The following is a 27,257-nucleotide window of genomic DNA, read 5'->3' as shown; positions in this document are numbered from 1 at the left end:
CATAAGTCTTATCTCAAGTTAAAATTAGATTGACAATTGCTCATTACTTATCTAATGAAAATTGACCTACCGTGCTTTCCTCAATGGAAAAGACAATTTTAGTTTGCTCACTTTTCGCAGAAAATAAAGCTGGGGAAAAGGTACAATGAAAAGGAAAAGCAAGCTCTAAATAGACAACGCTGAAGATAATGTACTCACCACTACATTTGGAGCAGTTGAGCTCTACTCGAATGCCCGTTATATCCAATCGCAATCTAACAGGTGGCGGTTGTGCAGATCTTTAAGTCTTTACGTCCGTCTTCCATAAATTACTGGCCTTGTCAACACCATCCTCTCTCGATATCGCTTTCCTCATCTCAACATTTTGAAGAGTTATTTCTTCAGAACTCATCGACTGTTAAGACAAAGCTGAAGTGATCCTAAATCACAATGCTATCCGCATTCACACTCCCTGTCAGTGTACACGACGCACCAGCCGCGGAGCAGCACGGTCGAACTGATCACTGACTAAATGCTTTCTTGGCGGATAGAAGAGCGAGTGGCGCCGTACAAGATCACAATGCGCAGATAGAAAAGTGAAGTCGACGCACAGGCAGACGCGCGGATTAACTCAAGTCCATGCGTGAGTGTATTATCTTACGTTGATGTGTACGTATAGTTCTCTTGGGCAACTGACCTGCGAAGAAATCGTGCCTAGATGGGCGTACATCTTTTACATTCTGGAACGTAACCAAGAAGACTTTACTTTGTCAATTTCATTTTTGTGGTTGGTAACTAGGTCATAGTTTTCAGTCTCTCTTTTCTGAAAGAGCTGACAATTCAACCACTTTCCTGCTGATTGCTGAAAGTTCTGACGACGAGTTTTCTCGACTGTTTTAATCAAGAAAAGCTGTGTGATCATAAACTCCTCATAACAGTACGGAAATCTGAGTTCGGCAGATCATGTCTACCTTCTGTATGCTCAGTACCATCTAAGGATTGTTTAATTATCTTTAAGATGATATCCTGCTTGTTATAATTATGCTATGGGGGAAGGGGCAGTATTTTAAGATATGGGATAAGGCCAAATTGAAAATCAAAATGAACACCAGTGCTCACGAAGAGTCAATGAAAACCATGTCTTTTTTGTGTGAAGCTATGTCTTTTATGATCAACTGGTCTGCCATGAGTGCCAACTACAACTGAATTCTAAATTCAACATTCAAGCTCATAGTGGTGCCATGTCGGGCAAGGTTGATAGCTCATTTTGTATTTGGTTGTTCACTATGCCAGGTGTAAAGGAATGTTAAAAAGGTCCACGACATATGGGAAATCGAAGCTTAGGTGCTTCAAGAAGGTGTTCCTGAGATACTACGTGCAAGCCTTGGGACCATCGCCAAATGAAAACAAAAATTCCGAGCAATAGAAGATGTCAATGACCGACCCAGGAGCGGCGGTCCGAAGATCACAATAGAACAGCAAAAGCCGTTAAATCGGGTGCACGTCACGAGACCGACACCCACGAGTCATACAGCTCACAAGTCATACAGCCCATGAGTTATACAGCTCACGAGTCATGCAGCCCATTAGTTCGACACTAAGCTATCAAGGCCCACGAGACCGACACATTAAGCCCCGCGTTGTATCTGTCGAACTCGCGGGCTGTTTTCACCTAGTGTCGAACTCATGGGCTGTATGACTCGTGAGCTGTATGACTCATGGACCTGTTTTCAATGTCGAACTCGTGGGCTGTATGACTCCTGGGTGTCGGTCTTGTGGGATGAACCCGTTAAATCAGGGTGCTTCCTCCGGATCGCAGGCGAACGTCACAGAGCTGCAGAGTGTCCAACGAAGTGTTGTGAAAACGGTACAATAGAAGGGTATCTGATCAGACTGTGAGAAACCGCCTCCATGCTGTCCACCTCCGAGCAAGAAAGACTGTAATTAAGCCGGCAATCAGGGCCGGCGGAACCGGGGGAGGGGGGCTCGGGCCCCCATTTATTTGTTTGTTTTTGTTTTTTGCACAATACATAGGATGTAACCACTTTGGGCCTCACTTTTTTATCCCTGAAGTGGTACCATAAAAAGATTGAATGTGGTTAAGCTTTTGCCAATTGCAGGTTGAACCAGAGCGATTTTTTGGGATCAGCTGAAGAACCCCGGAAGTGGAATCAGGAAGTCCCGCTACCTTTTTTCTGTTCTCTTTTTTTGGCTTGTAGCTGATGAAACCCGGAAGTAGCACGAGAAACATAAACTGGGCTCCCTCTTTTAAAAACGTGGCACCGGCAATGTCTGCTCCGCAGAAGCAGCTTGTTTGCTTGTACACACTTTTACTTGAATCAATTTTAATGCAGATGTTATAGAGATATTGGGAAAATCACTAATGTTTTGAATATGTACCGTATGTCCCCCAAAAATTACAACGGGACCCTCCGCAATGATGACTTTAAAAATAGTGAATCAATCCAAATAAAATTTCAGGGTACGAAACTATCACTCATTGCCCACAACTTACAGAAAACCCCGTTAGATTTGCTGCAGTGGTCAAAGAGAAAAGAGGAATTTTGTAGAGCATGTCAGGAATCTCTCCCCTCCAAGTTCTGTCTATTGTATTCACACGCAAGAGCATCCAAGTGCTAAACTTGGAAGAATCAGACTCATGACATGCTTTACAACAATCCACATTTCTCTGTGACCGCTTAACCAAATTGAATAGGATTTTTTGAAAAATAGAGCTAAGATGTTATATTTCAAGATCCTGAAGTAGCATTTAGACAGTTTAATCATATCGGGTGTTGTCATTGCGAAAATTTGATTGTAATTTTTTTTTTTTTTTTTGGGGGGGGGAGAAATTTTATAATATATAATATTTGTGTGTGTGCGTGTGTGTGTGTTTAGATGTACATAATAATATCATGGATATAATTATAATACAATATTTGTCTTTGTGTGTGCTGTTGCATCTGGGCAATTGTAATGTATCTCTATACGCGACAGCTGGAAATTGATCAAAATTGCTTTAGCTATCGGGCTCCCATTGAACCCAGGCCTATAAACTTATACTCTTGCCCCGAAAAGTGTTGCTCTGCTGCACTGGCGCATTAACCCCTTATTGACCACCTTATGAAAAGCATTGCAATTGCACATGGTCTTCCTGCTTTTGGCTTCGATAAGGTAACTTTGGTATAGTCGGTAAAAGGTTAACTTAAAACTGTGTCTGAGTTCAAAGTATTACGCCCTAAATTGAAGAGATCTGGGCGTTTCGTTTACACACTGAGAATATATCCCCCATAACAACAATTCACTGTGACAGATCACGTTTTTGCATTCATGGTGAAAGCAAGCTCTCTACAAAGCGACAAACATTTAATATCGAAAAATCCTTGAGCACAAAGCAAATAATTCTTCACCGAGCTGAAGACTACTATTTTTTCCTCCTTGGATCCTAATGTAAGTGAATTGCTTCCTTATCGGTTAATTTTATTTAGCAAGTTGACGTCACGAGCATGTATCGAGCCTGCAAGCTGTCTTGAACGCTAAAAACAGGGAATCTTTGTGGTACCATGAACCAGCAAACTCTCAAGATATTGGGAAAGGGAAACTGGAGAAGAGACTCGTGGAGTCATTGATGATGGGGATAAAATAGAAAAATGGTTTCAATGATAACACTCTATCGTCTTCGATCCATTATCACTTCGATCTGCGTTGTGGAGAGAAGCGAGTCTACAAAGAGCCAAACGTTGACGTAAGACATAGGATGCACCCTATTCAACCACACGGGGTCTTTCTAAATACGTCACGAGATATGTATTCATTTTTCATATTTCGGAGTCTCAGTTTAGAGGGTAAGGCTTTTTTTCTTCGCCTCGTCCTCGAAGTAGCACACTCATAATCACTGGAGATATAAAACACGTTCCACCCGAGCTGCCTGCACGTGAGCGCTAAATTTCACGCCGTACAGACATTTTCCCTATGTTTTCTGCATCTTAATGTAACACTTGCGCTGAACAACATACACAGTTATGAGCCTTACCATTTATTGGTATTACTATCTGCACTTTACTCACAACAACATCACATGAATTTGTTCTCTTGTATGCAAAGGTTTCTGACAAATCTATTAATATATATAGCAATGAATGGTAAGGCACATACTGTTCAGCTAAGGTGTTTCAGGAGAAAAATCTTCTCGCGGGATTATGAATGAAGTTGTTCTAAAGGAGCATTTCTTCTTTTTTTTCAAGGTGGAGCTTAACAGGTTGCTGAAAGAAATTGAGAAACATGTTTAAGATATATGTTATGATGCATATTTTAATGAAGTATTTAGTGGTTTGGTTTTGTAAAGACCAAAAGGCATCAAGTCAACGTACATTTGGATAACAGGGACCTTTCAACTGGGAATGGGGGGGGGGGGGTCCTTATATCTAACCTCAAATCTAACAATAGTTGATTTATGTACAGACATAGCAATGCACCTGACTCATTGCGTAACCCGGTGAATTATCTTTTTATTTCATTTTGTTTCCCAAAAAAAAAATACAATTGCAGTAAAACGTTTGAATACCAATAATGACACAAAATCAGAACAACGATGGAATCAAGGAAAATGTCGGAGCTGAAATTCAATAGATATTGAGACTCTTATGAAAAACACAGAGTCACACTTGTTGGAAATAGAGGAAACAGGTAAAAAGCAGGGCTTGTAGATTCCAGTCTCCTCATAAACAATGATTAATTACTTCTTATTTTGGAAGCCCCCCGGTAATGGCCGACATAAAGTTACAGCGGTTTTCTTGACCGAATAAGTCTGTAAGGAATTGTCAAATAGATGTGAGTTCAGATTACCTCGAAACATGTCTTCATTTGGACAATGAAACCCTGACACTCACTCTTCCTTTTTTCCAGATGAAAATTAATCCAAACCTTCAGTTAAATCGGGTTGTGAATGATACCTCCAAATTGAAGCAGTTCAGATTGATATCAGGGTGTTCCTCTAAATTAGAGTTCCAAAGATGTTTATAAATACAATGATGTAGATTTGTGTAGCTATATAGGTACTTCTGGGTCAATATTTTGCCCTGTTGTATTTCCTGCTAATGTTGTCGAGTTGTTTTGCTATTGCTTTTGAACTAGTGTGATCAGCGCGAATCGCAGAATGCGCTATGCCGGAAATATCGGGAGGAGCACTTCAATTTCGCCGGTCACTTCACGAGATAACATCTCCATTCTATCTGCAGACACCAAAAGCAGTGAGTGCGGCATTAGATTAAATGGCGGAATCCGACTCCGTATAACGATCTCCACTTCGCATGTGACCATGAGATCACATGTTCGAGCGCCGGAGCCATGCAGTTGGCCCCTTTAGTAGTGGTGTAGGCGTAGGCGATTCTGGAAGAGGGGACAAAGAGAAATCACACCATCGAAACAATAACAGCGACAACAATGATTACGATCATAACAACAACAATAACAAAACCTGAGTGCTTCTAACAACAACAATAACAAAACCATTAGAGTTTCTAACAGCAACAATAACAAAACCATGGGAGCTTCATGCTCCAGCTCCGAACCTTGATAGTTATCTGTATTTTGAAAATAGGTGTATAATTGATCACGATAAGAGATTGAATTCATTTATCCTAGTGTTTCACATCTTCAATGGTAACGCCTTCTTTTTGTAATCTGAGACAAATTTGGAAAGCTTGAAAGTTCTCTTGCTTTTAAGGATTCTCTGCACCGGAAAATGTGATCTGCAATTGATGCACCCCCAAGAAAAAAAGCCCAACAACAGCAAACAAACAAACAAACAAACAAACAGCAGCAACAACAAACAACAACAACGAACAACAACAATAACAACATCGGACAGGTCCGTCATGTTCCTGTTTAAACGATTTCAATATTTTATTTCTAAATCATTGGAGAAAGTCAATGCCATATTCCCACGAGGATGTTGGTTTTCAGTGAAATGTTGGGGGGAAAAAAATATTTCTCAAAGTTTCCTTTACCCCTGCACGAGCAAAATGATTGAGGGTATCGCCAATACGTAGGTGCCGTGCGCAGAGCAGCGTTTTAGATGCATTATGGGATTGCTCCTGGGACAAACTTGCTCCGGTTTTGGCTGCACATGCACTTACATCACGCTCTGTCTTTATGAAGAGGTATTTTTTGTTGAAGATTTCTTCGCTTTCCATCATGTGACCAGCACATTGAAGCCTTGCAGTAGTGAACCATGACTCTAGTGACCGCAAATCAGTAAAGCTTAGACACTTTCAACTCTTTAAAGCTGAATTATAGCAAAGAAAAAAAGGGCTAACAACGGAAAAGCAGACAAAGAACTCCATTGAATCGTATGGGAACTGCGACTCGCGTGAGACAACCGGAAGCGAACAAGGGGACCGAGGAATCCCACAGTGCACCTGTGACAGAGCTCTTCAGCGTGCGCAGGAGTTTTTTACGTCATTGGCGATAGCGAGAATTGATTATAAGTGTGTTATACCGGGTGTCCCAAAAAAAGCGGAACGGTGGATTTTCAGTACCTTGCGGTCTAAAAGTTATACATCTTTTGACATCACTAAAAAGAGCATCTTCCGCAGAATACTATGATACCAAAATCATTTAATTTGGTTCAGTACTTTTTATTCTACACCAGTTTCTGAAAATGCAGTGATTGTCAAATTTCGCCAGATTTTTGCGACTTATGAGATAATAATTTGAGCGCGACACGCGATCCGTACAGTGAATATTGTGTAAGCTCGGTGATCCATGTCAACAAAAGATACAGCTTTCACATTGGACACGGGCCAGGAAAAAAAAATAGTGTGTGTGTGTGTGTGTGTGTGTGTGTGTGTGTGTGTGCGCTCCCAATATGAAAGCGTTATCTTTTGTTGACATGGATCAACGAGCTAACACAATTCACCGTATGGAACGCGAGTCGCGCCCAAATTATTATCTCATAAGTCGCAAAAAATTGAAAATGACTGCATTTACAGAAATTGGCGTAGAATAAAAAGTGCGCAACCAAATTTAATGATTTTGGTATCATGGTCTTCTGCAGAAGATGCTCTTTCTAATGATGTCAAAAAATATATCACTTTTAGAACGCAAGGTACTGAAAATCCACCGTTCCGCTTTTTTTGGGACACCCGGTATATCTGTATACACATTGTATATTTACACTTTTGTGGATCTTAGTGTCTAATGGAATTGTTGCGAAGAATAATTGTCGCATTGTAGAAAACAATGTGGATTTCGACACTGTTTCTAACAGCTGTGGAGAAGCTCCGTCTCCAAACTGGGCTGGAATTAGTCTGTCTTCCAGACCATCTATTTTGTACTGATTTCTTACTGGAATATCAACGCCCTCTGACGACAAAAGCAAAAGCGGGTTATTAAGCTAGATGGTTGTCTGCTTTCGGCAAAAGCGGCGACTTCGTCGCAGCCGCAGCGGAGGGCGCATTTTGTGGAAGGGACTATACACAGCAGCCAAAGGGTCAGGCAAATTAGACAAGAGCGGAATAGGTATTGTGGTATCACTGGGTGCAGGGGGAAAGTATGCTGAAGACAGTATGAAAAAGAGTCGACACTGTGGCTGATAGGGTAAAGGCAAGACTATCTGCCACAGAGGGTTTGAACCCTCATCATTTTCTATAAACATGATAAACACAAGTTTATGCCCCTCCCATATAGGCAACACACCTGCAGACCGTCATATCACCTTCACCAGGGAGGTGAGACGTCTTACCTCCCTGCCTTTTCCAAAACATATCCCAGTATGATATAATGGAAGAAATGAGGCTGGCCGAAAATGCCTGTAATGGCACAAACCGAGGTTAAAACGTTCAAATTCAATGTTCCTGGCAAATGAAGAACTCGTCAAAATAGCATACCTGACGCAAGACAACAGGTAATGAATGATTAATGAATGAGGCATTTAACCATTTCAACGGAGAACAGATCAATGTTTACTAGCGCGTGGAAAATAATTGTCAATAGATTTGAGCACATTAGTAAACCGTACCCAGTTGGCCTCAAAGAAGAAACAAACAAACAAAACAGAAACACCCTCTTCTGTACTGACGTCAGCATCATTGCCGGTGAGCTACGTTATCTTTCCACATCATTCTGTCCCTCATAAACGTGTGCGTGGCATTGCGGCACGTGATCCCGCGGTAATTATAGAGGTGGTTCGATATTCTACGGTGTTATGTGATTTCGTTTAGTAATTTCTTTTTATCTCATTTTATCTATCTTTTTTTTTTCTTTACACAATCGCTGTTTAAAGTCAAAGTCGGATTTCTCTTGTACTGTTTTTGTTTGCAGATCGTCATCTGCTTAGAGTTACAAATTATAAAGGAAAAAGTTCATTGTTCAATTTATTCATTGTTGTTAAGTAATTTTCTATTTCTGATAATCTATAGCCATGCTGTACATGACCGCAAAGCAGTCTCCATGTTGTCGGATTTTGATCCTCTTGCTTTTGAGTGACGTGAAAATTGTTATCATATTTTTCTGTTCAAAGAAAAAGAGGAAAAAAAATTAAATTGTTCTCAAGGCTTAAATAGTGCATGTGCAGCCATTGATGTCAAATTAAATGCACTGTTAAGCCTAAAGCAATGCTAGCATAAGAAACTCTCCCTGTATGATTTTGTTTCCATCGGGAAACATATACAGTTGCATTCTATAGTGACAGGCAGGCTATGAATATATCAATGGATGAATGATTGTCTAAGCTATTCATCCGCTTACATCAGACATGTCAAAATACAATCAAGCCATTTAAAAAGTCCACCATCAATGTTATATTCATTGACATTATTTTTATCATAACAATCATGTATGCACCATGAGCAACCTACAAAGTGAATTAGTCACATTAGTCACATTATCATTATTATGATCATTATAATGGTCACAATCATCATCATAATCTTAACAATGATGATGATGGTGATTATTTTGCCATTTTTATAATTACCAATATAATCAGCATTATTAATATCAGTATTGCTACTACTACTACTACAACATATAATACTTTTTTTCACTTGTAATTCATCAAAATTATATTACTATTGTCATGCGGATGTCTCTATTAGCTATTGTGTTGCATTATTCTTGCAGAGCATTGTTCTGCACCATATATGTCTAAAAAATACAATGAGACCCTCCGCAATGATAACTTTGAAAACAGTGAGTCAATCCCAATACAATTCAGGATATGAAACTATAACTTATTACCCACGTTTTGTAGAGTACCCCATCCGATTTGCTTCAGCGGTCACAAAGAGAAATGAGGAGTTTTGTGGAGCATGTCAGGAATCCCTTCCCTCCAAGTTCTGTCCATCGTGTTCACACATTATGGAATTCCAAGAGCATCCAGTGCTAAACTTAGAGGAATCAGACCCAAGGCATACTCTACAACAATCCACATTTTCTGCGTGACCACTTAACCAAATTGACTGGGGTTTTCTGCAAAATATAGCTAAGACGTTTTATCTTAAGACTCTGAAGTAGCATTTGAGTTAACAATGCGAAAATCCGATTGTAATTTTTTGGAGTGCTTCATCCTTTCTCTACGGGTTAGCACTGTCGATGATAAATGACATTGCAAGATGACTGTATACTTTTATCGCAAACGGGTCAAGCGCCATTTTTGAATATTTGAAAACAATTCCATCATCAGATGAGGCAAATTTAACATTTCCAGTGTTGCTTCACTTGTAACATAATAGTGAACATTACTAGAGTTATGATTAGAAATGTTTCATATATTTTCTTCTCGTTTTCTTTGTTTTTAACAGCTTTAATCGTGAATATCTCAATTTAACCAAAAATGGAGTTACTTCCTTATGCGATCAGACTCTTCACTTCTTCTCGTATGTCGCAATGTGCCGAGTATGTAGATATCACTTGCTGACTATTGCCAGTCACCTGGGACGAACCAAGAGCGATTGACATCATTCACCCGTTTTTCTTGTGTGGGTACATGTAGGTAGGTGGACCACTTCACTGGACTGGTACCCTGCGCTTTACGATAAATGGGTGAAGAGCAGTGGAGTCTCGTACGTGCGTGATGAGTCGTGCGTAACTCACAAATGAATGTCCTATCCGAGAAACAGAGTATTTTGCCTCTTACTGAAGGGAACGGGATAATTACACACAACATTGCTCACCTATAGCTGTATTGACTGTAATGAAATGGAACCCGAATCATTTGGAGGGAGGCAGACGCGCTGCCGACTGAGTCAAAAAAAAAAAAAAAAATGACCGCCCTTGTGACTGTGTAGAAGGTGATGCTGTTGAGCAGTGGAAAGTACCGCTCTTTTTTTCTCCTTTTTTTTTGTAGCTACATGATCACAAAGAAACGCATACCCGTACAAATATGTCCATGTCATAAGAAAGAAGCTGCCTCAGTTATAACTAGGGTATGATCTACCAGTACCTCATACATAGAATTACGACTTCCTGCTGATATGAACATGCCTGAACTATATACCTCTAACAGAGAATCATAGAATGTGTCGGAAGCGAGTGTTTAATGCGAGGTGAGAGGGGAAAAAAGAAACAGCACAAGCTTTCAGTGCTTTACATCACCAGCTAGAAATTCATTTAGATGTGTTCATTGTTTCACAGTGTTGCCTATAGTCGTGCTCTTCGTTGTCTTGCTTCAATAGATTAAGACGGCAGAATGGGTCAAAGTTCATCCCGGTTCGAAGGCAGGTGGATTTTCGTGGACGGAGAGAACTACGAGGAGTACTTGCAGGATCTTGGCGTGTCTCCAAGCATGATAGCCGTGTACACCAGCCACCCGCCTTACCTGCAGGTCGAGATCCGTGGAAAGAACGTGACGGTGCGATCTTGGAAGAAAGGGACAGAACCAAAAGAGATGACTTTTACCATTGGTCAGCCATTCTTGTACAGGTATGATCGCGTTTATAAGATTTTAAAGATCGTAACCTCAACAACCTCAAGAGTGACAACAGCAAGACTCGAGGTTCCCGAGGTTCAAGTGATTTATTATGAGTGAATGTGTGTGTGTGTGTGTGTGTCTGTGTGTGTCTGTGTGTGTGTGTCTGTGTCTGTGCGTTTGTGTGTGGGCGCGTTGTTCCGTCAGTAAAAGCTATGGTGCAATTATAAGATACCAGGGCCATTATACCAGTCAAAGAAACTGCTTATTGATAACGGTCTCCTCCACCTCTACTCTAAACATACTGTAAAAATGTATATGCTTGACATCTATAAATATACACGTAATTACATCTATTTCTTTTAAATACTCCTAAAATACTCTTGTTTACATTTTGATGCTTGGTCGCTGACTTACCATAATGAAACAAACACAGAAAAACATGCACAAAATGAGTCGTCACGGGCGCATGCGCTGTTGCAAACTCCGAGAGATTTTCAGTAGTTATGACTCTTTATAGTATATCGCATCTTTGATCGTTGTTTTCCGGGGGATCAGACTTAAGACTGTTTTATGGGTATATTTAGATGTTTGGAGATTCCGCAAAGGGTTGGGTGAGTTTAAAAAATGCACGATGCGCCATTCTCCTTTCTATCGCCAAGGATTGTTTGTGTGTGGGTAGAGCTGTTCAGTCACATGTTGAAGCACACACTCTTGATCTGGATTCGACAATGAAGCAAAAACACACCTCGGCTGTATAAGAAAAACACCAAACACTCTTCGACACGATCAAGTTCTGTAAGTTTACTGTATGGCAGACCAGAAATAGACGACATTGGGGACTCACGTTGTTGTTGTCACCTTCGAAAATTATTTCTTCTCCTAGTTCCAAGTTAAAAATCATGCCAATGGCTTCTAATGACTTACAACTCTCATTACAATCCAGGAAGCAAACCCAGAAAGATACATTTGTACGTGGTTCTGCGGGGTTATACACATTTCTTGGAAAAGAAGATAATGCATTAGCTTTTCCTTATGAAAGACTCAAAAAGACGTACCCGTTCTCCCCTTTCCAGTTGATTGTAATAAACTGAGTAAAATTATAAAGGGAAAGTGGTAAAACTTTCATTAGAACAAAACCTAGAAAGACATCTATGGGACTGTATAGAGTTTTATATAATTATTTTCCATGTCATTTTTTGTCACAACCATTCATGAAAGAGTAAGAAGGTACGTGAGAATGTCATCTTTACAAGTCTGACATTAATCTGTCACACTCTTTCTCTTAAAGAAATTATACCAAAAAGAAATAAAAATCAGGTATCTTTCACATCAGATCTCATAGTAGGCCTACTTAGCACTGTGATAACCCTATTTTTTTGTGCGAAATCCAATTTGGGCAGTTGCAAAAGACTAAATCAATCATTTCCATCGTATTTGATGTCCGATCTTAAATGAAACTCTGCTAATCTATTTGATTGCTTGTATTTGTTTTATTTTTAAATCTTGGTGTCCCGATTACTGTAACACGAAGAGGCATGAACGCGACCAGATTTTTTTAAATTTCATTTTAATTTCATTTTTTTTTATATCACCGCGTTTGTTGTTGTCGTGCATATTACTTTGAATAGATCTGTTTATTTGCTCTCCCAAGTAAGCCAAGGGCCTGGAAAGCAAATAAACGCCAACACCAAACAAGCATTCATAGTTACTGTAAAATAAGATGGAAAAAAATATCAACACGTCAGCAGCTGAAGACTGGTCAATCTCGGAGGATTGTCGAAGAAGACATAACCATTGGAGAATTAGATTGTCACGCGAAAATGCATACGCGGGACTAAAATGCAGCTCACGCAAACCGCTTCATTGTTAAGTGATCGAAATGACTCTTAATTTTAGATTTTTTTTTTTTTTGAGAGAGAGAGAGAGAGAGAGACATGGATTTAAATGCCTCTGCTCAGTATCCTGAGTGGAAAGCGATATTTTGTCTCATCCTCGAAAACAGACGAAATTTGATTCCTCAGTCTGAATTAAGTGGGGGAAAATACTCAATGAGGTCCGTTGCGCACACTTGGCTACCGAGGATCGCTCGCTAGCGGCGTAATGGTGAAGGCAACTCGTGCAAAGAGCTAATGTCGGGACAACACTTACTTAGCAATAATCCTGACGACGTCATAAAATATCCGATTGCCCGCAATCTTACACTTAATTGTTAGTTTGATACTCATCTAGTCGTCTGCTCTAAAAAGAGAAATTCCCCTCTAATGATTTACTAAAGTATTCTCGCTTCCCTTTCCTACATATTGTCATAAAGGGAAACCCCAACAGAATTTGTTATTCTCCTATTTGAACGGAATCCATATGATAATAAAGTTTGAGTAGCATAGAGGGCTATTGTACGTAACGAAGAACGATAAAGATTAAAAAATGCGAATCTTTGTTAGGATACGTTTCTATGCATTGCTAAATATAATTTTAGCTCTTGTGACAAAAACTGTACTATATGATATCTACCAACGCTGTGAATCGAAATTGACATTGCCAAAATGTAGTGCACCTTTTGTTGGGCAGTCTAAGAAACCTAGAAAGTTAGAGCTCCTTTCTCGACTGACTTTTTTTTTGTATCTCAAACTGTCAAAGATTGTCACTTTCAAAATACAAATCGACAAAATAACTGCCCTAGGGACCATCAATGTATGTTTGCCTTCCAGTATCATTATGATGAAGGCTTTCGTTGAGCGAGAGACTGTGCCCTTGGGGAATGCTTTGATATTTATGAGATACGTGTCATTTGTACTAGTTTGATTGGCCTGATACGCTACCTAATTGGGTCCTACTTATTAACGAGGAACAGAGAGACAGGCAGAAGGAAAAATATAAAACGTCGCTTTCAGTCGCTGGAGGCGTCCGGAGTTGAACAGTCATTATTTGGACACTAAAAAGGCCCCACTTCTTGTATTCCGTTGACTTCCTTACACACGTAAGGCAAACACACTCACAAAAAAGCACACACACAGACACACACACACACACACACAAACAAACATTCTCGCTCTCTTTCTCTCTTCCTGTCTGCCTGTCTGTCTGTCTGTCTGTCTTTCTGTCCGTCTATTTTTTCCGTGTACATTGGTATACGCGTTCTGCGACGAAGCTTGTGTAATACCATTCCTTTGTGGGATATAAAGTGATTGAAATATTCCCCCCGTCACCCTCACACAGACAGAGCACACAGAGAGCACACACAAACATACATACACACACACGCACGCACACTCAAAACATGACTCTATCTGTATCTTTTTTTTTTCTCTCACAGACACGTCTCCCCTCTCTCTTCCTCCCTGATTCTTTCTAGTGCCCATGGCTTTAAAGAGGTCAAGATAGCCGAAGTTGTCGTCGACACGCTGGTGGTTCGGGCAGTCGAGACAGAAGTGGAAGGATCTCCGAAGTGGTCCAACATGGCGGCTATCGAAGCCGGCTACCTCATCCAGACATACACGAGTCTCAAGAACAGCGTCACGTGTCGACGACGGTTTCGCGCGGCGAGTAGAGAAGAGTGGGACGCCTTCGTGCGCCAGAATGAATAACCGAGAGAACGAAAGGGGATGATCAGCCTCTGCTCAATCGGATCCGTTTTAATAATCCTGTTCTACTTTCACGCGGATAACTTAATATTCCACACCGACGGACGCAAACGAAATGAAAATCCGAGTGCAGTATGGCCATACAAGAATTCGTTGTACCGAAACAACAGAAGATGCTCAGCTAGTGGCCTCTCAGATTCCTCTTCCTACACACTCAAACTCATATCATTATGCATTCCACAAAGCAATTCTGCGTTTCCACCTCGTGGTGAAAGAGGATACTTGAAAATTCAGTCCTGGGTTCTTGACTTTCCTCTCGCTATTTATACCAAGCGCAGGACAGTGCGTCGTCGTAAATTCTCCCACCGTTCGGAAATCGTACTCTGCATTTATAAATTCGTGTTTTAAAGCTCGCCTCCAGTGTTAACAAAGAATACACGTTTCGCAATGGATGAGGAGCCAATGTAGATGCACCCCTGGATCGATTGGATTCATTTAATTAATCTGAGGACATCGAATAGAATTTTGAATTACTCAATTATTTGATTGCATTTCCTCGCACTCCTCACCAAAAAAAAAAAAAAAAAAGAGATTTGCGATTTGCCGTCATTTTGGGTTTTATTGAAACAAGAAAACCTTTCATCTTTTCTATAGGCTGTAAGCTGTTCTATAGGGTCATTGAACAACCGACGCGAGCCCCCACAACCACGGATTGGAATAACGCTTGAAACTATATTATGTGAGACAATGTTACTACTGCGAAGAATGGTCCTGGTGATATTAATGCAGTGTTTACTACACAGCTAAGCGAAAATATGTTCATCCCACTTATTTTTTTTTAAACGATCACGATGCCTTTATAAAGATTATAAGTATGTTATCAAAATCGGGTGGCATAATCACCTCAGATAATTATAATCGGTATCAGTTGTGGTCTAGATTACCGAGCATACTGTGTTCTGTGTTACCTTGTGTGCTTGGATTGTTCTTTTCATCAGAAACAACTCTGAGAGGATTTGCACCTTTAACCTAAAATTTTCTTTCGTTCTGATGAACGCATGCGCAACAATGGTACATAATTGCAAATGCTTTTGATGTCAAAATAAAAATGATTCTTAGTACCTCCTAGTGAGACTGATGATATATTAATGTGTATGCTCCCTTACATAATTCATTCACATAAATATTTTCATGTATCCTGTGCATGAACATAACAATAAATATACATGATTGCATGTAATTTGTACAGTACAAATTAGAAATCTTGTGATATTTACCTAGATTTTTGTATATTCGACGTTATGGGGAAATAAAAAGAATAGTGAGAGGACAGGATATACCTAGGTGGCAGGGAGTGTTTTTTGTGTGTATTTTTTCATGGTGTCCGAACGGTTGGTTACTGTTTGACATGCGAATCAAGTTCATGAAAAATATTTGAAACTCTTAAAGAATTCGGACAAAGACACGAAATCTGTAAGAAATGTGTTAACAAATTTAATGCCAATTGGAATCAATAGTGACGAATCTACTCATCTGATATCTTGAAGAAAAAAAAATAAGGACATTGTTAAAGCACTATTGTGAGATGCTGCCGGCCATACAACATTCATTTTATTTGTTTGTATATTTTGCAAACATTTTTGTCAATGGAAAATTTCTTCTGGAAAAGTGTTTAACAGGAATGCCGTTGCAGACAACGCATCAGACCTATTAACATAATATCTTACTCAGAGCTTTATGGCACAGGTACATAACACATAGTAATACACAGTTTTTCAGTTCACATTCCACATTAAAATCAAAAGCATTTACAGAATATACGTGAATTGTTTGATTACATTTATTGCTTTGAAAATCCATATATAGAAAGATGGTGACACTAGGAGAGATCTATGAAAAGGTAATGAGGAGTAATAATGAAGCGTTAATATTGATTAAAGCATTTATTTACATGATACTTTTATACCCTTAGCATGCAAATTTCCTTCTTTCCCTTATCTTAACGTGGTGAGAAATGACGGTATTAAAGAGAGAGAAGGAACAAAACGCAATCTGAAATACGGATCCTCTTGCACTCTTCACACTGTCCCGGAATTGAGCAAATATGGACACAGTCATGATAAAAGAAAAGTTCAAATTCGGCAATAGTCGTATAAAATTGGGTTGTTCGTGAGGGCGTCTTATTAAGCCATATGACTGCCGATGGAGTTTCTCAGGATCCGGCGGCAACATTGTGAGTGGCTGCGAAATCTTTGGCATGCCAAGAAAAAAAAAATAGCCCTACCATCTTGCGAAGGTACATTTTTATAATAAAGATTCACAATCTTTATTGTGATCTTCTACAGGCATCGTATTTGCTTCGGCTGTTGACTAGCTTTGAACCAAGTTTGGGAGCAAGTTCGATGCGAAATTGAGAATTCCATATTCGTATGACCATCCCGTGTCAATTTCGGGACAACTTGACGACGTCCTACCCATAATGCTCACGGACACACATTATGCATGCACAAGCATCTCAGATGCGTACAAATCCCGTAGTATGCAAAAGAGAGTTGTACATCCCCGTACTGACAGATGATAGATACACCGTCATTGATTTTGTCAGTTTTTCCCTGGTCAACACATCACATATTATCGGTTGCTTTTATAATGCGTTGGGAGAGTGATTCAAAGTGCACAAAATCTAGACAGCTATTATATACAGCTGTCATTAATGTCGAGGCAAAACAAATGCACACATCTATTCCTCGAATCGCACGCTGTGTGACCAAACTATCTCCTAATTTGAGCGACTACGTCGATGATATGATGAGTGTGTTAACATTGCAGGAAGTCCGCTTGCTTTACCAATACACACACGTGCCTCGAGGTGGGAATTCGGGAGATTGGAGAGTTCCATTAAATCCGGAGTCCGCAGCCATGTCTGCCGGGGAGAAACAGCCACCCGGAGCGAGCCGAAAGTTTATCCTTCTTGCGTGCGCAATCTTCATAAGATAAAAGCCCTCGAAAACCGACACGTAATTAACGACCGCGCTGCTAATAACGATTCCGGGAACCTCAAGCTCAGTGAAGACCGGTTAGAGACCGGCCGGTAGGCTATTATAGCATGGGATAAGATGCTTTGGAAACGCCATATTTGCACGGTCGGGGTTTTCATTAATTTTTGTCTATTCAAAACAATGTTTTAGGCTTAAACTGATGACTTGTGCACTTCTACCAAAACTCAGTGAGCAAGATTCACACTCGGCGGAATGTCTTGTAGAGTAAGACTTTAGCTTGAAGCTTGTACATTATTAGAGGGCAATTCCACCTTCATATACATGGGGATTGAGAGAATGCAGCAATGTTATTAGAACATAATATCAGTGAAATTTTGGGGAAATTCAGACAATCCGTTCAAAAGTTATGAAAAAGTGTCTGCGCAGTCACTGCTGGATGAGAAAACTACTATAGCGTATGTCACATGCGAAGAACAATATAAGAAAACATAAAGAGAATCTCACAAAATTTCATTTTTTTAAAGTGCACATTTCCTTGAATTGTCAGTAACGTATATGTTTAAGGATAATACTCTTTCTCCTGCCTTCTGGAAGAGGCAAGTCAGGTGTTCTTTAATTGTGCCAGAAAAGTGAAAATAATGTCGAATTTTTGGTATTTTTCTTTATATCGTTCTACACAATCAATCATGTGACACCATGATCTTTTCATCTTGCAGTGACTGAGCAGAAACTTCAAAAATTCATAACTTTTGAACGAATTGTCCGATTTTCCTCATATTTTCACTGATGTGCTCTAGTGATATTGCTTCATTCACTCAATCCATATGTCTATATAATAATGAAGGTGGACTTGTCCTTTTGAGTTCATAAGCTCATGGTAGTCAGACTTTGATACCGGTCCCATCTGCAGCTTGTGAGTAATTTCTATAGTTAAGATTTTGGTTCCCTCAAAATTAGGCTTGTTGATTGAGTGAGAGAAACATTAACTTCCAAAGTTGACAAATAGCTTTCCAGACAACTACACTTTTTCCCCTTCTCATTTTGTCCCAAGACTTCGAGTAATCCCACAGAAATTGGTTTACGTGACTACTGCGGAGTCGTTTGCGCACTTTCTGCAAGACACGCAGTGACGTCAAATCAGCGCAGAAGAACATCATCAAAAGGCTAGTGAGAAAGTCAGATATTTCAGGCAAGAGTGCAAGGACTTATATACTATACTGTGTATTATACTACAACACCCCTTTCTGTGCCAGGCGCCAGAGACTGCGGACAGTGTGCATACTGTTACAGGGTTGCCGATCGGTACTCGGGGCATACACACAGAGTTAAAATTAGCACAATCAAAAAGGCAAGAAAAACAAACATCTTGCAAAAAGACGGAAAGAAAGAAGAAACCCATGATTTCATCCTTAAAGTTTTGACTGCTGGACTTTTGATGGCCGCAGGTTTTCTTTTTTTATGGAAGCATGGAAAGCAAAACAAATATCTGTAACCTTAAAAAAAAATCATATACTATCCCCCCAAGTGCCATAATTATATATTATGATAGCCATCAAAACCCCAGGTTTTGGTACGATGGCGAGACCAAACCTATCAGGAAAATCGCCATATTCATGATTTCTTGGGGACATATAGATGACTATCAGTCGACATGTATGGAACGCCATTAGGGAAACAATACAAAATTCATTTCACTCCAGCCAATATTCATTTCACTTTTAACAAATACATTTCACTCACCAATATTTATTTCACTGTTTACAAAAATACATTTCACTTTTAGATAGAAATTCATTTCACTTTTCACAAAAATACATTTCACTTTTAGATAAAAATACATTTCACTTTTAAATAAAAATCCATTTCACTTTTCACAAAAATGCATTTCACTTTTCACAAAAATACATTTCACTTTCCACAAAAATACATTTCACTTTCAAATAAAAATTCATTTCACTCTTCACAAAATGTATTTCACTTTTTAACCAAAAACATTTGACTTTTCACAAAATTCATTTCACTTTTCAAGAAAAAAAATAGATCATTTCATTTTTCCGTAAAAAAAAAAATCATTTCACTTTGGCGTACCGTATCACTCTGACGAAACCATTTCACTGCACTAAAACCATTTCACTGCACTAAAACCATTTCACTCTGATAAAAACATTTCACTCTGATCAAAAAAATACGTTCCTCTCTTTTCCCGGCCAAAAGGTGGCGCCAGTCTGAGAGGAGTCACAGTGCTAGCTATGCGCTATGGCACTTTGTTAGCACCAAAGAGCGTACAATGGCGGCTTTGCATAGTGTCCTGTTCGCTCTTTCTACCCCGACAAATTGCTGAATTTCTCCTTTGATGACATCCGTGCGATCTTGGGAGTGTTCACATACCGGTAAAAAAAGGTGTCATTTTTCGTTTGTTCAGTTGCTCGTTTGGTTTTCTCGAGGTTTTGCCATTTGTTTCGATCCTTCACAGCGGTCACTCTCTTGCAGAGGCTACATTGCAGATTGTAACTTTCCACGTATTTTGCCATAGACGCAGACTCGCCAGCGAAAGAAAGCAGTCTATCAATATCACAGTCCCATATACGCCTATCTATGTCTGAATACTCTGATATAGTATTCTGCCAACGTGGTGCTGAAGCCTTGAAGTCTAACAGAGTAACCCGCTAGATCTAGAACTAGTACTAGGTCCAGTAGGAGCACTCCTACTGTCCGACTAAAAATAGTCCCACACGTACTAATGACCAGTAATGAGATGGGTCCATAAATGGGGAGGACTTCTCATATGATAAATGGACCACAATATGGTCGATTGTATCATGTTGTATAGCGGTGGCAGGCGGTAACGCTAGGGCCTAACATTCGTAACAACATCCTCATTAGAAAAAAAAAAAAGGTTACGTAGACGTATGCAACCTATTTATAATAAGCTTCTTAGTAGACTAGACTAGACACTCTAACGTTAGATATATTGATATCATAGGGTACTACCTGGTATTTTTGATTTATTTCTAATAAAATTAAAATAATGCAGGCCCTGCCTAGGGAAAATTTTGGAATTTGAAGTTTCTAAAGTACTTCATAAGTAACATTTTGGCGTAAATTAATACAGGGAAAAAATGATCAATGGTAAACGGCAAATAGATTCAAATAAAAACAACAACAGAAACACCTAGCCTCTATCTAGGCCTGATACTCTGACTGCAGTGTCAACGTTAAGGCCATGTCACACCATAACGCGGGCTTGTGGCGAGGAGGTAGTTTCCAGCACGTAGAAGATTTTCAGCGGGCGAACAAGAATGTTTGCAATTTTCATTCATGCCTTGTCATACCGTACGGGGGAACTTCTGCGGCTTGACTTGCGGGGAAACAAATTTACTCCAAGGAGCTCTCCGCAGTTGGTCCGGACCTGACAGTATCTAGCGCGTAGTTGCCCGGAGGTGCTCACGCAAGTCCGATTTAACCGCAGCCAAGTTTTGAGCATGACCAAAACTTTTTCCGGGTGAGTCGCAGGAATGCCCGTAGAGGTCCACGCAGAACGCCAGTAGTAGGAGACCCTTAGCGGCAGTACTTCCCAGGCAATTCCCACGCAGGTACTTCGCAGTCCCGGCCGTATGCAGCCAAGATAATGAAATTCTGTGAGATTTCAGCCATTCCATTAGAGAAATTCCTTCACTAAGTTGTCAGCCCCCACGCGACTGGTACAAAGGTCACACAGTATACTCGCAAGTATAACGCTTCCAGCAAGTAAGACACATGCGCTGACTCGCACAAATCCTTTTCCGCCCTCAGGAATGTCCGGTATGCTAGAAAATCCCTACACGTAACAAGCCCGAGTAGCTTGCCCGGAAAGGTGTGACAGGGCCTAAACACGGTTGCGGGTGAAAAAATATGCGTGCGCACCTCCGGGCGACTACTTTTGAGATACATGCTAGGTACTGTCATGTGCGGATATCTACAGGGACCTCCAGGTAGTCAACATTGTTCTTTGCAAGTCGCACGCAAGGCTGGTGTGACACGGCCTTTAGACATAATTCTAGACTCTAGTCTAACAGAGTTTCTAGACCTAACGCGCGTTAGGCCCTAAAAGGTATGTTCTGGGTATTGACTCTGCCTCTATACAGGCCCAGCCTAGATCTAGTTCACGTACTACATAGTTGTTGTTTTTTGTACTGCCATACTGTCACTGCACTGGTATAAATGCATACACATAACCACAACTTTGTCCATTGACATTGGCATGACAAAGCCGATCTACTTGAATTTACTCGCGTTCAGTCTCGCATCATCAGACAGGCAGTGCAGTAGGACTGATTTGTCTTGTTAGAAAGTGAATCAAATCCTCTCAGGCTGAGTCTGACCAAGTTAAGGGTAATGTTTTAAAATCAATTTAACTGTAACTGTACTGTAGCTGGTAAGCATGTGCATTATCTTGTCTTGCCTTTCCAAAGATGCCCACATTTCCCACAATTAATAGACTTGGACGGTTTCTTCAATGTGTGGTAAGGGTACCAGCTATCGGCAGGGTACATCGACACCCTGCGTATCATGGCTGTTTGTGCGTATAGAACAAAAAGGTACGCGTGGGATTAAGTGCCATTTTATAGCTATGAAAACAGTAACAAAGAAACGAAAATCAAGCCAACAAAACAAACTAAACACGTTTCAATTACATATCCACTCAGTAACAACGCATGACTATGAAATTCACTTGTATTACCTATGGAGGGAAGGGGTGCAGATCGTGAGGTACCCTTTTTCAGCCACGCGAAGAAAAATTGCATAATTTTACAATGGAGATTCAGAATCAACAGAACAGTCACGAGATTTGAACTGCAGTATTTACAGCTTATTTGAGGAAAAACTTAGGCAAATTTGTTTTATACTTTTGTAATAAACGAGCTGCAAATTCATAGGGTGCCGATAGGTGGTACCCTCAATCACAAAAATGCCCAGTGATGCAGTGGTTGGTTAATTGCTGACCCTTGACATATTGTATCAAGGGTTGAAGCAGCCACTACTTCTTCTAAGAGGCTGTGCCAGTCCTTTGTGTTCCTTGGTAGGAAAGATGAACCTCTGTATTGTGTTCTGCAGGTAATTCAGTGTGTTAATTCATGTTGGTAGCAATACCAAATGTATATTTTCATGAATAGTTTCATTGATATAAGCACTTGGCATTTTAGTAGCACTTACACTGTACTGCAAAATGAGCAATTTAAGAGCAAAAATCAGATACCAAAAGTTCAGGCAATCAATTCCTGCATGTGGTGTTGGTTATTGGAGTGAAGGGCTAAGGTGCTTTTTAAAAGAGACTCGTTTGTATTACATTTTCTTTGTGCTGAGTAAAAAGTTCCCCCTATTCATATAAGGAAATAATGTAATAATGCATTGTATAACACATCATTTGTATAACACCTCACTTGTATGAATATTATTTACCCTCAGGTAAACAGTTATTGAATCTGCTTCCCTCCTATTCAGCGAATGCGGAAAGACCATGCATAAGGAGGCTGCATCCCTGACCACGCTTTGATTCAAGCTCACTCATTGACTGGAAAGCTGTGAGTTTCAGCTTTCAGGATTTACTGAAAGTGCATTATTCAAAAGATTGACATTCTAGGTACATTTATACCATAACCATTGTTCAGAACTTGACCTTACTCCTGTGGGAGGAAAAAAAAAACAACTTTTTTTTTGGAAGTGATGGTACATGTATTGTACCGTACCAGATAATTCTAATGACAACACATGTACATATTTTGTATGTCACCTAGAACTAAAGAGTGAACTTAAGAGTGAAATTTCTGTGAAGGCACATCTTATAATCTTTACCCTGCCCTTTCATTCCAAGGAAATGTACATGTATGTAGATTCTTCTCTTTCTTTATAATGTATAGTGACTATGGCAACAGCCCATACATTTGACAGGTATCACAATATGCAGCGTGGACCAATCAATCATTTTAATAGTGTGTATTATAGTGTACCATAGGTGCCTAGGTCTAGTAATTGGCCCGTACTGATACCAATTTAATCAGTTTCGGAGGACATGAAAATGCAAGTCAAATGTAACTTTGAATGAAGAATTGTCTGTCACTGATATATATTTTTCTTTTTTTTTGGGGGGGGGGGGTTGGTCAAAAAAATTGACTTTAGACAAAGTTACACTTCTTTGCAAAGATAGTTCTGGTTTGTAATTAAGCTAGACATGGGAAAAAACAAACAAACAAACAAACAGATAGCACCATGAAGGCCAGAATTGTGTGAATTGTTCTGTTGTGATCTATAGCTTTCTTACAGGCCTGTACTACCTCCCCATTCCCTTCTGAAACAAGTTTTCCCTCTGTTTCCAGATATCATGTTTGACTCACTCCTGTATGTGCATAGTAGATCTTCAGCTTTGAAGAATGACCTTCTGATCTTGGTCATTCTTGCTTCTAGTTTGCTGGAGTTGCTAGTAAATATATGATACAAAATTACTGGAAATATCATGTGTATGAAGGCATAAGAAAATAGTGCACATCAATATGTCTTCAAAATGTTTACACGCTGTTTCCATATATGCTTGCCTTTTTCATTCTTCCAGGAAGGACTGTTTTAACTGCTCATACGTGGTCGACACAGAACATCCGCATTCACAGCCCTTCATCCTCCTTATTGGAGAAAGCAAATTATACCCTCTTCAGGTACATGTATCTGCAGTTGTAGAGCACAGGGCACAGTCCTCAAGGCGTTGTGGGTGCAGCTGATCTTGTCTTCAAGTTGATCTTCGTTCTAAATCGCGACTGCTGGCCACATTGTATGGCAGTGAGACCATTTTAAAAGGGACTCCTGTACAAACAAGGAGGATTTGAAACTTTGGCATCCATCCCTTATTTTCTAAATTTGCTGAGTCAACCATAATGCAACCATTTATTTGTCATCTCCACCCTTCCTGTATCAAGTCTGCATAATAAAACAGCATTTGCTTGAGAAGTACTTACAATGTTATAGGGAAATAGGCACTGACCTTTAATTGTGGTCTCCTCATAACAGTGGCCATGTTATTTTACAAGCCATTTGCCATATGATGGATATTGTTGTATTTTGACTATACACCTGTACCATGTATGAATGATAAGGTACATTTATATTGATACTATTAGTGGTCAATGCTTCTTTGAAACATGTATTCACTTTTCAAGGAGTTAGTTTTACTTATGATAATGTAGACAAGTATCGAATATGTGAAAAGCTGCTAATACCATTATTACACACCACACCCACATATAGTGTGTACAAGTTGACAAGGGATGTATAGAGCACCAAACTGTGACATCGCCATGGAAACTAGTTCTAAATGACCTCACATGGCCCAAATATCTGTCAACACTATTGTTGCTTGCACCTGGTTCCAACCCAAGTTACAACAACTCTCTTGCTTTTTTAGGAGTTGACCTAGAACTTGGCATATGTGGCCACTATTACAGGTAAATGTGGTATGTAATTAATGTGTTTCCATGGTAATGAAAAAAAAAATCTATAGAAAATTTAACCAAAATATTGCGGATCAAACTACTTTCAATCTTTATAATGTGAATGGTAATTTGAAAACACAAGATATAATTGTCTTCAACTGGCATCCTTCATGTATCACTTGAGTAGTGTACCCCAAGCAATTTCATCTATGCTCGTAAGAAGTAATCAAGTTCTTCATGATTATCATACAAGGCAGGCTATTGTGTATCACTTCGCAGTTAGAACTCGACTCAGGAGAAATGTGATAGCATATACATGTACAGGCCCACAACACAAGAATTCTGTGCATTGCTCCCAGGTAGGCCAGTAGCCAACATACTACATATTCAAAAATGTGATGAAATTCCACCTTTTCATTATGCACCTACATAGTACCTGTCACATGTGTGTATTTGACTTTGGAGTATGGATGCAATATTGTATTATGCTGCATTGCAATGAGTAAAATAATTAGCAGTAGAACAAGCACTTTATAGTGTACCTGAAGCATGTTACTACAGATTTTTGAAAGCTTCAAATTTATCTTGGAAACCCAAATCTATAAAGTTGACATGGCATCGAATATTATTTTCATTACATGTATAATTTTGAACACTCAGTTTGTACTTTCCTTGCATTAAATTAGTATTTGATGTCAGATAACTCACAACGGGTCATTGCATTATATGCGGAATATGTTGCTATTCTGTTTGCTACTTGATTTTGTTATCTGACTAGCTAAATTGAACCATGTAAGCACCTAGGTGCCCATTTTTGTTGTATTCCTTTGCTTATCCTGATTTTCTTGTGTTTGTGTTTGTAACTTCAATACATGTCCATATCATTGTAAATCTCAAGCCTCATCCACCCCTATGTATCCGCTCTTTCTTGCTCACTTCATTTGATGAACTCTGTACTGCTCTTTTCTCTCAATCCTATTCTCTCCTATATTTTTCCTGTCCTACATGTATGTACATGCGTATCCGAGCAATTGCCCCAGAGGGCAATTACCCCCTGGCTAAATACTGCGTAGTGGTAAGGTAAGAGTAAAGATTAGGGTTAGGATTAGGATTAGAACCAGGGGAAGGGTCCGGGGTAATTGCCCAGGGGGTAATTGCCCTAGACCCATGTACATGTAATACAAGTACTTTTTGTTTCTTATTACTTAGAAAGATTGGTCCTTATGAGGTTTGAAAGTGAAATGTAAACAACTGATTTGTTTTATGTTGTAAAGTATGCATTTCTGCTAGGAATTTGCACTGAATTAATTCTTCTTTTTTTTCAGATGTAGGAGATGAGAATAATATGCTTATTTTATAGAAAATTGGTCCAAGATACAAATTACATTGGTGTTAATTATCATACATGTACTTCAATCATTCATAAAATCCAGTACCATACTACCATTACTGTATTGTTTTGACAACTCATGTGTATCCATTCAGATTTACAAAGTTGCTCATACAGTGTCAGATCTTGTGAATTTTCATTTTACATGTGAATGTGCTATATTACTTCCCTTCGCAAATGTTAACAGTATACCACTGTACTTTATTTCTGCAACAGACTGCCATATTAGATCACATCAAATGAGATTGTATGTTGGAACAATTGTCCTGAATTGGTGTCTCAAGTGCTAAATTTGACATGTGTGGTTTGTATTAGTGTATGTACATTGTTTGATGTGTATTTCGAGTGATGTTTGTCATTTACCGACATAAGTTGGTTAAAATTCCTGTTAACTAATGTTTTCATTCGGGGGTTAAATTTCGAAGAAAAGATTTAGTGCAATTCCACAAAACTTGCTTAAGATAAAACCGACCTCAGTTGGCTTTTGGTAATCACTTTACCCAACAGTTATGTGGTTCACTTGGAAATCGACTGTCTGTTAAAATGCTATCCAGATTTCTGAAAGCATAGATTTGATGGTGTAATGCAGATGTGTGAATTTGAAATCCAAACTGACATTGTGTGTGTGTGTGTGTGTGTGTGTGGGTGTGTGTGTGTGTGTGTGCGTGTGTGTAGTTTTTGTTTTTGTTTGTTTGTTTGTTTTTTCTAAGAGGATGCAAAATTGCCATTAATTTCTCCCCCATGCATAATATAAAACACATGTTGTGGAGAGTGAAAATGCTACTCTTGTTTTTCCATAGCTGGGAGTACAGTATGTGGGTGAGTTTATTATGGGCCGTTTGTGGATTACATTATACTCTACATACATACAGTAGATCTAGTAGGTTTGAGTAGGAGAGTGAATGGTAGGCATATTCTCTAAAACATCCCCTCACCTTT

General features: G+C 39.5%; 1 protein-coding gene and 1 long non-coding RNA gene across 2 annotated transcripts; both read left to right on the top strand.

Moving 5' to 3' along the window:
- The first annotated feature begins 10,669 nt into the window (after nucleotides 1–10,669).
- Nucleotides 10,670–14,475, top strand: LOC139717076 (fatty acid-binding protein homolog 8-like). The gene is made up of 2 exons (XM_071628583.1): nucleotides 10,670–10,902; nucleotides 14,244–14,475. The coding sequence occupies exons 1-2, from the start codon at nucleotides 10,670–10,672 to the stop codon at nucleotides 14,473–14,475; spliced, it is 465 nt and encodes a 154-aa protein (XP_071484684.1).
- Nucleotides 14,476–19,744: 5,269 nt separating this feature from the next.
- Nucleotides 19,745–26,563, top strand: LOC139717038 (uncharacterized). Its single transcript, XR_011709944.1, has 3 exons — nucleotides 19,745–19,861; nucleotides 22,953–23,032; nucleotides 24,058–26,563. It is a non-coding gene; the product is annotated as an uncharacterized lncRNA (long non-coding RNA).
- The last annotated feature ends 694 nt before the right edge of the window (nucleotides 26,564–27,257 follow it).

Source organism: Diadema antillarum, unplaced genomic scaffold (genome assembly GCF_040938485.1).
Source record: "Diadema antillarum isolate AM-2024a unplaced genomic scaffold, OU_Dant_1.0 scf00000071, whole genome shotgun sequence".
Classification (NCBI taxonomy): Eukaryota; Metazoa; Echinodermata; class Echinoidea; order Diadematoida; family Diadematidae; genus Diadema; species Diadema antillarum.
Note: the sequence above shows the minus strand (reverse complement) of the source record. Positions and strands in the feature narration are given on the sequence as shown.

Excerpts from the sequence above, each read along its gene's own strand:
- LOC139717076 (XM_071628583.1), top strand. The coding sequence starts at position 10,670 with ATGGGTCAAAGTTCATCCCGGTTCGAAGGCAGGTGGATTTTCGTGGAC. Across the intron at positions 10,903-14,243 it reads GGTCAGCCATTCTTGTACAG|TGCCCATGGCTTTAAAGAGG; the intron begins GTATGATCGCGT and ends GATTCTTTCTAG.